The following is a 10,580-nucleotide window of genomic DNA, read 5'->3' as shown; positions in this document are numbered from 1 at the left end:
ATGAGACATTATTTTATAATTTCCAAATTGGAAGGTTCATGAAACAAAATTCAGAAGCCATAAAACAAGATTGATAAAATCAAATCAGCCACATAAAACTTAAACTTTTCTGTATGGCAAAAAAAAAGTAAAGAAAAAAATGATTAAACAAGTGAGAAAGAACAAATTTCCTTTGTATGAAGAGAGCCTACAAATCAATGAGACCAACAATCCAAGAAAGTGTGTTCAAAGGATATGAACAGCTCACAGAAAAGGAAACACAAATGGCTCAAACATACAGAAAGATACTCAGTGGCATTCACACTAAGGAAAATGTGAAGTACTACCATAATGAGGTACCATTTTTCTCCAGATTGGCAAAAATCAAAAAGCTTGATAGCACACTTCATTGGGAAGAGTAGGGAAACAGACATAGTGATTCAGTACTGATGGGGATATAAATTGTTAAAACTTCATTGGAAGGTAATTTGGTCAAAACTATCTTAAGTTTAAGTGACCAAACTTTGTGTCTCAGCAATTGGCTTAAACTGTGCATGCTCAAAAATATTCATTGTAGCAAGAGATTGGAAACAGTGTTAGTAAGTAACTCATTATGCTATATACATATGGTACTGTGGATACTGTGTGCCTGCACGCTTGCATGCACATGGGTGCCTGCGCGCGCGCGTATGTGTGTGTATGAGGGAGAGGGGGGAGTCTTTATGTGTTGATATAGAAAGATCTTCAAGATAGGTGAAAAAAGCAAGGTGCTGTAATGACAGAAAGGAAAAGAAAAACATTTGTACACATGAGAAAGGGCTAATTTCCTTTATATAAATAAACGTACAAAGTTGAGGCAAATGACAAAGGAAATATTACTGATTAGTGAGAAAGAATGGATTATTCAACGAATCAAAAAGCAAAGTAATAATCCATATGAGGAAAAAGTCAAATTAGATCATACCATTCTCAACAATCAATGCCAGAGGGATTAATGACCTAAGGAGGAGGCAACATTTTTTTAAGGTTTTATTTTTATGTTTGAGAGAAACCACAAGTGGGGGAGGGGCAGGGAGAGAGGGGGATAGAGGATCTGAAGTGGGCTCCACGCTGACAGCCCGGTAGCCTGATGCAGGTCTTGAACTCTAATTTTAAGATCATGACCCGAGCCAAAGTTGGACGCTCAACCAACTGAGCCACCCAGGTGCCCCAGAGGAGACAACATTTTTAAACTGTCAAAAGAAAATATTGAAAAGTATCTTTATGACTCTCAAATTTTATAATAGTTCTGGCCAAATTTAAAATAAAACATGGGGGCGCCTGGGTGGCTCAGTAGGTTAAGCGTCCGACTTTGGCTCAGGTCATAAACTCGCGGTTTGTGGGTTCAAGCCCCGCGTTGGGCTCTGGGCTGACAGCCAGCTCAGAGCCTGGAGCCTGTTTCAGATTCTGTGTCTCCCTCTCTCTCTGACCCTCCCCTGCTCATGCTGTCTCTCTCTCTCTCAGAAATAAATAAAACATTAAAAAAAAACATGAAGAGTACATACACATCCTCAAGGAAAAGATAGATTTGACACATTAAAATGTAAGTTTCTACACCATAAGAAAAAATTCAGTGTAACCAAATAGACTGAGAGAAAATATCTGCAAACCTAAAACTGAATAACTAAAGCCCCTCTAAATTTATATTTACCATCTACACATCAAAAAAAATAAACCCAACCCTACAACCCAACAAAAAAATAAAAGTTATAAACAAAAAAAATGGCCAATTATACACAACATTTGCAAGTGGGGATGCCATTCTAAACCCAAAGGATTGGCAAAATTTTTTCAATACAATATGATCACCTAGGTCAAAAATCTAAAAGAATTAACAAGCAAACTCATGGAACCAAGTGATTTTAGCAAGGTTACAGGATACAAAGTTAATACACAAAAATCAATTGCTTTCTTATTCAACAATGAACAGGTGGAATTTGAAGTCGAAAACACAATACTATTTATACTTACACCACCTAAAATGAAACACTTACACACCGAGAGAGAACCTTAAGGTAAAAACCATGGGCTCTGGGCGATTACGATGCGTGAATGTAGGAATCCCTGGTAAAAATGTATACTCTGGTGAGTGAAGTTGACAGTGGGGGAGGCTATGCATGTGTGCGCGCAGCAGGTATTTGGGAAATCTCTGTATCTTCCTCTCAGTTTTACTGTAAACCTAAAATTTCTCTAAAAAAATTAAGTCGTGAGGAAAAAAAAAGTATGACAATTGGAGCTGTTACTGATGGTATGAACAAACAGGAACTTTCCATGGGTAGGAGTGAATTGGAGCAGCCACTAAGTAAAATTCAGCAAGGTCTACTGAAATTTAAACTTCTTCATCTCTATCTCAGGATTTCTACTTGCAATTATGTAATCCAGGGAGGCCTTCTTATACAGCACATGTCTTGTCCACAGAGATATGTATGATCATCACTGCAGCATAGTTCATAATAGCAAAGACAAATAATACTGGGAATTTAAATGTATACCAGTCCACCAACAGACTGCATAAATTAGGGTATTTGTAAAAGGCAATAACTACCATTCAATATTTATAATAAATGAGTATGAGCAAGTATTAAAAACACAATGAACCAAAAAAAGCAAACTGCAAATTCCCCCACCGTAGGACAACACATGTATTAAGATGAACAGCCTGTAAAATAAGGGACCGGTTAAATAAGTGATGGGGATTAAGGACTGCACTTGTGATGAGCACCGGGTGATATAAGGAATTGTTGAATCACCATACTGTACACCTGACATGAACACAACATTCTGTTAACTGGAATTAAAATAAAAACTAAAAAATACCCCAACAACTTGTAAACCAATACTTGTTAATGTCTATGAATACACACATATGTAGTGGAAGCACAAAACATGAATGGCAAATTCAATAATGACTCCCTGATAATGGAGGGAAGGAGGGAAATTGGGACCAACTTCGGCTCAAGTCATGATCTCACAGTCCGTGATTTTGAGCCCGATGTTGGGCTTCTATGTTGACAGTCCAGAGCCTGGAGCCTCCTTCAGATTCTGTGTTTCCCTCTCTTTTTGCCCCTCCCCTGCTCACATTCTTTCTCTCAAAAGTAAATAAACATTAAAAAAAATAAAAATAAATTCTTGAGTAAATATGGTTAGTTTTAGGATTTGTTCAAGTACATGAGGATAGAGTGTCTGCATGTTTATAATATCATGTGATTTGTATGATTGAAACCATACAAATTTTAAAAATCTGAATAAACAATAGGAGCAGTGGCAGAGGGGCGCCTGGATGGCTTAGTTGGGTAAGCATCCCACTTCAGCTCAGGTCATGATCTCACAGTTTGGGGGTTTAAGCCCCGCATGGAGCTCTCTGCTATCAGCACAGACTCTGCTTTGGTTCCTCTGTGATGTCTCTCTGCCCCTCCCCCGCTCTTTCTCTTTCAAAAATAAACATAAAAAAAAAAGCAATGGCTGATAATGTTTTTGGAAACATAAATTCACAGTCTCAAAGTATCAACCTACAGAGTATTCATTCCACAGAGTATTCATTACAAGGGAGATTATTCATTACCAGGGAAGAAAGACAACCTTTACAACGCAGGTATGTCAAGCACTACCTTAACTGAGCAAACTTAAAAAAATGGGACAAAATGATATGCGCCTCCTGATATATGAAGGCATGGTATCACACACCGAATTGTAGTATTCTTGCCAAAAACGTTTAACCTAAACTTAATTTAAAACAAAACAAAAACAAAAACAACTTTGGGACTTTTTTCACAACAGCCAAAAAGTGTCACTTTAACACCATCTCCCCCTCAAAAAGGAGAAACCTTTCAGAATCAAGGAAACTAAAGAGGTAACTACATGTAATGTGTGATTCTTGATTTAATTCTGGATAAAAAAAAAAAGTTCTAAAGGTACATTCTGGGGGCAATTGAAATTTGAATATGGACTGAATATTAGAACGTTTTATCGTATTTTATTAGCAAATGTCTTAAGTGCAATAATGGTATTATGATTTGGAAGGAAATATCTTTGTTCCTAGTTACTGAAATATTATGGATAAAGTGGCACAATGTCTACAATATACTTTCAAATAGTTAAGGGAAAAAAAATTAACAAACATTAAAAAAAAACTTTTAATATACTAAAAGCCACAGAAATTATATTATAAAAAAAGTTTTTAAAAGAAACCCTATAAAGTATTAATTTTCTGCTACTACATGAGTCAAGACACTTTCCCCTTTCTCTCCTTTATTTCAGGCTGAAATAATTTGTGGCTAGAAAGGGGAAAATGGACTTGGAGATGATGTAGTCACTTGAACATAAATACCATTGGGCAAGAGTGATGATAGTCTAAATTCTTTTGCCCTAATCGTAGCCATCATATTAACTGTATGAGAAATTATGAGTAGGTGATTAGTTTGAGAAACTTCACAATCTATTCTAAGGGACAAATCCAAATTATTATACTGTCACTAACATGCAGAAAAAAAATAATTTTAGGAAAGAGACAGCTTCATTTCCTGGGACATTTCTAGAATACCTTCATAGAATAGGACACTATTCTACCAAAGAGCCTAACGTTGTCCATGGAGTGACCTTGAATATCACAGAAATGTAAAGTAGATAACAAAGAGATAAAAAATTACAATTTCCAGATTATGCCTTTAAGAGAACATTCAGAATTATACCCCAAGGGGAAAACGACCACTGTGGAAAGTTTATTTGTTGGACTCTCAATAATGTTGATCATTTTCTAGGTAAAATTTCAAAAAAGACTAACCACTCATTTGTTTTGTATCTTTTTTTAAAAAGTATTTATTTTTTTACTAGTGGGGTTGGAACCAGGCTAAGAAATTTACAGAAAAGATGTCCATATATAAAGAAAGAAATAGCAAAATATTTTTTGGTCATAATTTAGAAACAAACTAGTCCATAAAAAGGGGACAGTTTTCCCCAATTCTCCTCTTCCCTAGAAGAGTATAAGCATCGGCTCTCAGTTTCTTGATATCCTCAGCAGGCCTCGGATACGTCTAACAAGAGCTTGTATGAAACTATAGCGAGATCGAACTTTTGAGTATAATCCTTCAATGTCCAGAAGTTTCTTTTGTAGTGATTCTCCAAAAGCATTGATGGCGTCCGCCTGAAGCTAGAATTAACACAGATGACATTTTGTTATAAAAACTACAGTTCCAAATATTTTTTATTGTCTTTCAATTTAAAGTATCTTTGAAATTTTGTAACGTGGCCCTTTCTCATGTAGCAAATTAACTAAACATTGTTCCTATGCTAGAATTTATTGGTATGATACTGTTTTTCCCTCTTTCCTGTCTTGTATAAATATTTCAAATTTTGAATAGCAACTATTGATGCTGCTGTTGACATATGGACATAATGCAGTAAACTATTTCCTGAAGGGAGACACAAGAAGTTGTTAGGAGCAGATGTCTCTGGGGAAAGAAACAGAGGATAAACTGGAAAGAAGCTTTTACTTTTTACTTGGTTTTGCAATTAAAAACAGAGAAAACCATTTCCATGCTTTTACTTTCAAAAAATATCAACAGAAGAAAAGAATCTGGTATACACTTCAGAATTCATGTATTTTAGAATGCCTAGAATGTGTATGTAGTTTCGAATGGATCTTTTTGGTATTATACTGAAATGCTAACAATAAGTGCAAAATTAGATAAATCTACCTGCCTTCAATTTTGCAGTAAAATCAAAACAGAGTGAGAAGGTTATTTATTAATCCTGCATTTCTTCTCACTTTATAACAGCACAGTCTAATGAAACAGAAATAGTAATTAATTCAACATGAATTTATCAAACATCTCCTGGTAGATCTATTCTTTGCCTAATTCTGCCCATGGCCTCACTGAACATTAGAGCTTACCCAAACAAGCCTAGCCAAAACATGAATTACCACTATGAAGTGACCATGGGGCAGATGTAGTCAGGGCTGGGATGAAAGCTGCTATTTATGATGTCTGGTTAAGTATGGGCTGGAGGAAGCTCTTTCCTGGATAAAGCCTAACCTTTGCCTCTAAGAAAGGTAGTGACCAAGAGGCATTAGGGAAGGGCAGAGGCTTTACCAAATCATGGCTAGGTGGGCCCTGAGTGGCTCAGTCAGTCAAGCGTCCACCTTCGGCTTAGGTCATGATCTCATGGCTCGTGGGTTTGAGCCCCACATCAAGCTTTGTGCCGACAGCTAGGAGCCTGGAGCCTGCTTCAGATTCTGTGTCTCCCTCTCTCTCTCTGCCCCACCCCACCCCAGCTCACACTGTCTCTCTCTCAAAAAATAAATAAACATTTTTAAAAAGTTTAAAAAAAAATCAGGGCTAGGCACATTCAGATGCCTAGGAGCAGACCCCCCCCCCCAGCTATAATTCACGTACCCTGCTAACTACTCTGTTCCCAAGACTTTCCTATTAGTTTCATATGAAGTTTTCTTTTTAATTGTTTTTGGAATGCTCTTCATTCATTCATTCCAACATTCCTGGCCAAGAGGTTACTAAGTACGTAATACTGTATAATACTATGTTATACAGTATAGTTAATACTATTGTCTCCTACAATGGAATTTTTTAATGGCTACTCCCCGTCTCCCCACTTAAATTATTTTCTGAAAATTTAGGTGCCGAGTGACAATGTGTGCCTGAAGTCGACAAAGTTAATCTAAAGAACTGGAAGTCTCCAGATCATAACGCTCAGTCATCAGTGAACTGTGTTACACCTTCCAGGCACTACCCCCCTAAGAGCCTCACACATGTAACCCTGACAAAACTGTTTGGTGCTGAATTAGCATTCTCGTTTCTTCAATGAGGAAATGGAGGCTCAAAATCAGGCTGTTTAAAGACCCAGAGCTGTAGGGTGGCCAGGTGAGAATTAAAATCAGGTCTTTGTATGCAATCCTGAAAACCACACTCTTACTAACATCCTAGGCTTTTCTCTTGTCCTTCCAAAACAAAACAAGCATATGAGACTAGAGCCTTACCTGGTCTATGTCATGTTGGCTCACTGCAGTCAGACCACTTCTGAAATCCAGATTGGCCTCAGAAGCGAAGGAATCTAGAGATAAAAGACACGGTGAAACCAGCTTTACCAAGATGCGTCCACTACGCACTGGGGGCACCTGAAGACAATGAACCACAGCGCCACGGAAAACACGGCTCAAGGCTGAGAACTCTATTTCAACTTTCAGTAACTAGAAGCCCCTGGGAAGCATCTCACTCGTCGAGGCCAGGGTCTGCGAGCTTTCCTTCCATTTTTTTCCCACGAAGGGATGCAATACATGCTCACTGGTCTAAAAGGTTCACTAGAGTACTAAGGATCATAGCCTGGGCTGACCCATGTCTATTCTTCTGGAAAATTATTTGTGAGCAGGGGACCCTGAAGCTGGCCGGCCCTTAACTGCAAGAAGCTGAAAAGCAGTGTCTTAATATGTTCATATTCTCCACACAATCTCCCATGAATAGAAGCAACACGTGAGAAACAGCCATGTCTAATAACTAAGTAACTCTCCACTGCTCAATCCACTCTTAGCAACCTGGAAACAAAAAATAAATAAAAATGTAGCTAGGTTTTCAAGGCACTGAGACCTGTAGGTTTTGAGAATGAAGTTTACCTTGTAGTCTTCTGCTTTTAAATAAGGTTCTGGAGGCAAACAGGGAATCCTGAGAATCGGTGGGCGTGCAATGTAACAAGTAGTACTCCAGGTGGCGCCAAAGGATGAACAGGCAGGTCTCTATGATGACTACAGAAAGGAGCTCAGACTAAAGGAAAACAATCTCATCAAACCAGTTGCTGAGGGAAAAAAAGGAGAGACCGTACTACTGAGTGACGTACTGAGTGATGTACCCGCTGCCTCAGTCTAACAGAGAGGGGTAAGCATCTGTGTCCCCAGAAAGCAGCAAGGTGTGCCTAGAGGAATGAGGTGGGACCTGGGGGGAGGCCGGGGAGGGTGGGGGCTGTGCCAGCACAGTCTCCAGTGTCCCTGCCGCCTGTCCAGACACAGAGTGACTGTACACGTTATCAGGATTACTAGCTACTCTAAAAGGTAAGAAAAAATTGCAATTTGGAAACATATCAGGCATTTACTGGAAAAAAATCAACAGTATGTCCCTTTCCAATGGCTATGATGCTGGAATAATGTGAGAATCAGTAAACAGGCCCTACATTTAAAGGTTCTTTTAAAGGTCACCATTCCAGTTTCCACGTGACTTCATTAAGGATACAAGAACAAAGGGAAAGCAGTTTGGCTCGATTGTTGATCAACTTCACTAAACGCCGTCTTGCCAGGACATACTTCTGGGCAGTGGAGATTTTCTCAACCCCAACAGGCATCACAGACTGACACAACTGAGAACCAGAAACACACACAGTATTAGCGATGACGTAAACTGTAACCAAAACTTCATGGAAATCTATATAAGGAGGGTCACTCGTGATAAGTGCTGTGAAAAACATTAAAAGTTTAAATGTCCATGCAGACAAGAGCTATTATCTACACCAGCTAGGACGCTAGTAACGTTATATAAAACAGAGCACCAAAGTAGTTAAATTCACAAATGAATTCACATGCTGCTTTCTGGAGAAGGTCTTATCCCTGAAACAGACATTTCCAATCTGCTGATGGGCCGACCAACCCTGAATTTCCGTCAAATTACAACAAGATGAAACAGGTTTTTTAAGCAGTAGGTTTAACATCATGGAGAGTTTCTCTAACAGCTGTCACGGATCTTCTGCAGAATGAACAGTGGTTTTCTACGGCAGAAACAAAAATCTGCTCACCAGCCAGAACCTCCCTTCGCAACACCTCTATCTGGCATAAGCACAGAGATGCGATTTAAAACTCGAATGCTGGGCCTGGCAGAGGGCGTACTCAAGTGGGGCTGGGAGGGTGCCATAGGCTTCACCGGGAGGCTGCAGGCCCCCTGCAGGGCCTGGCACTGCCCGTGAGCTGCACGTGAGGAGGAGGGGCTGCCGGGGCTTACCCGAACCCCACTGATAACTCCTGCCTGAGTACGTGATGGGGGGGGGGGAGGGGGGCTGTGGGAAAGTCATTCAAACTTCCAATGCCATCATTTCCTCATCTGAGGAAAAAGGCTCATGTGCTGAGCCAGAACGTGTAGCTGAGGGCCTGACACTCAGGGTTCCCTCTGATCATCAGGAGGGTGGCAAGAGGGAGCAGGCCTCACTACTCTGAAGAGTGACACAGAGTTTTTCGGGGGCGTTGGTGCAAACCAGGCATGGCAAATGGTTCAACATCCCGGCTGCCACAGGTCACTAAGAAGCTTCAGCACTGGCCGAGGGACACCGTGTGGTCCAGCTACTAAGGGAGCAAGCCCAGCAACTCCACATCTTTAGCCACAATAAACGTCAGCGAGTGATTCTGGGTCACCGAGAGCAGGCAGGCAAGTCCGATGCGCCATCCCATTTGTCTGACAAATCCACTCAACAGATACTGAAGGCACACAGGCGTCTTACTTAAGGGATCACGCCTACTGAATAAGCATCTGCAACAGACACCCAAGTTTCTCAGCCAGATCTTAGAGTATAGATTATGAAAACTCTTCTCCCAGGGCCAGCTGTCACTCTACTGGAGGGCAGGTGGGGTTCCAGAACAAGTGCCACTTTGCTGTCTTTCAGTCCAGTGTCACCCTGCTCATGAGGCGAGATGCCACGATGAGGGGCTCTTCTTCAAGCCGCATGGAGGAAGCACCTCAAGCCCTTGCACCTCACTGCATACATCATCTTTACCCACAAGTCTGACACCAGTATTCTGGTCCTTATTAGGAAAAGCAATGGCTTCTCAAAAATCTCCACAGCTCATGGTAAGACTCCTACCTCTTTTATCTCATCTGGTGGAAGCTGCTCTACATTCTGAAGTTTGTTGACACTCCGTCGATGACTGTCGTAATAGCTGAAGAAATCATTAGCGCTCTGTTTCAGCAGGTAGACAATAATGCCCAAACCAGGCAGGCGCCAATATGGAATCACTGGAGCTTGGGTATCTAATAGAGTTGATAATAAAAAACAGTGTTCTGCTTATAAGAATTTTATATGAATTTCAAATGACCTGTTTTTTATTTTTTAAACTATTATTTATTTTTAAGAGAAAGAACGAGCGAGCATGTGCGCAAGCAAGGGAGGGGCAGAAAAGGATGGAGAGAGGGAATCCCAAGTAGACTCTGTACTCTTGGCACAGAATCCAATGCGGGGCTTGATTCCACAAACCATGAGATTATGACCCAGTCAAGATCAGCAGCCGGACACTTAACTGAAAGAGCTACCAAGATGCCCGTCAAATCACCTGTTTAAGCAAGGGAGCCCAGGAATTGAAGGGCATATAAACTATTATTAAAACCAACCCAAGACTACTTAAAAAGATTTTTTAGTGGTTATTTGAGAGAGAGGGAAGGAAAGAGTTAGCAAGTGGGGGAGGGGGAGAGGGGACGAGAGGGAGAGGAGGGAGGGGGAGGGAGGGGGGGGAGAGAGAGAGAGAGAGAGAGAGAGAGAGAGAGAGAGAGAGAATCCCAAGCAGGCTCCATGCTGTCAGCGCAGAG

General features: G+C 40.5%; 1 protein-coding gene across 1 annotated transcript in view; it reads right to left on the bottom strand.

The window, feature by feature from the left end:
• Positions 1-4,828: 4,828 nt before the first annotated feature.
• NUP205 (nucleoporin 205) overlaps positions 4,829-10,580 on the bottom strand; it is an 85,987-nt gene continuing 80,235 nt past the window's right edge. The window contains exons 39-43 of the mRNA XM_039243539.1: positions 9,862-10,028; positions 8,250-8,373; positions 7,640-7,768; positions 7,010-7,083; positions 4,829-5,164 (exon numbers count right to left, since the gene is read on the bottom strand). Of these exons, the coding sequence (XP_039099470.1) occupies positions 5,012-5,164; positions 7,010-7,083; positions 7,640-7,768; positions 8,250-8,373; positions 9,862-10,028 (647 nt within the window). The 3' untranslated portion in view covers positions 4,829-5,011. The remainder of the gene's footprint in view (positions 5,165-7,009; positions 7,084-7,639; positions 7,769-8,249; positions 8,374-9,861; positions 10,029-10,580) is intronic.

This window comes from Hyaena hyaena, unplaced genomic scaffold, assembly GCF_003009895.1.
Source record: "Hyaena hyaena isolate Hyena2069 unplaced genomic scaffold, ASM300989v1 scaffold_8, whole genome shotgun sequence".
Lineage (NCBI taxonomy): Eukaryota > Metazoa > Chordata > Mammalia > Carnivora > Hyaenidae > Hyaena > Hyaena hyaena.
This window is presented reverse-complemented; position numbering and strand designations above follow the sequence as displayed.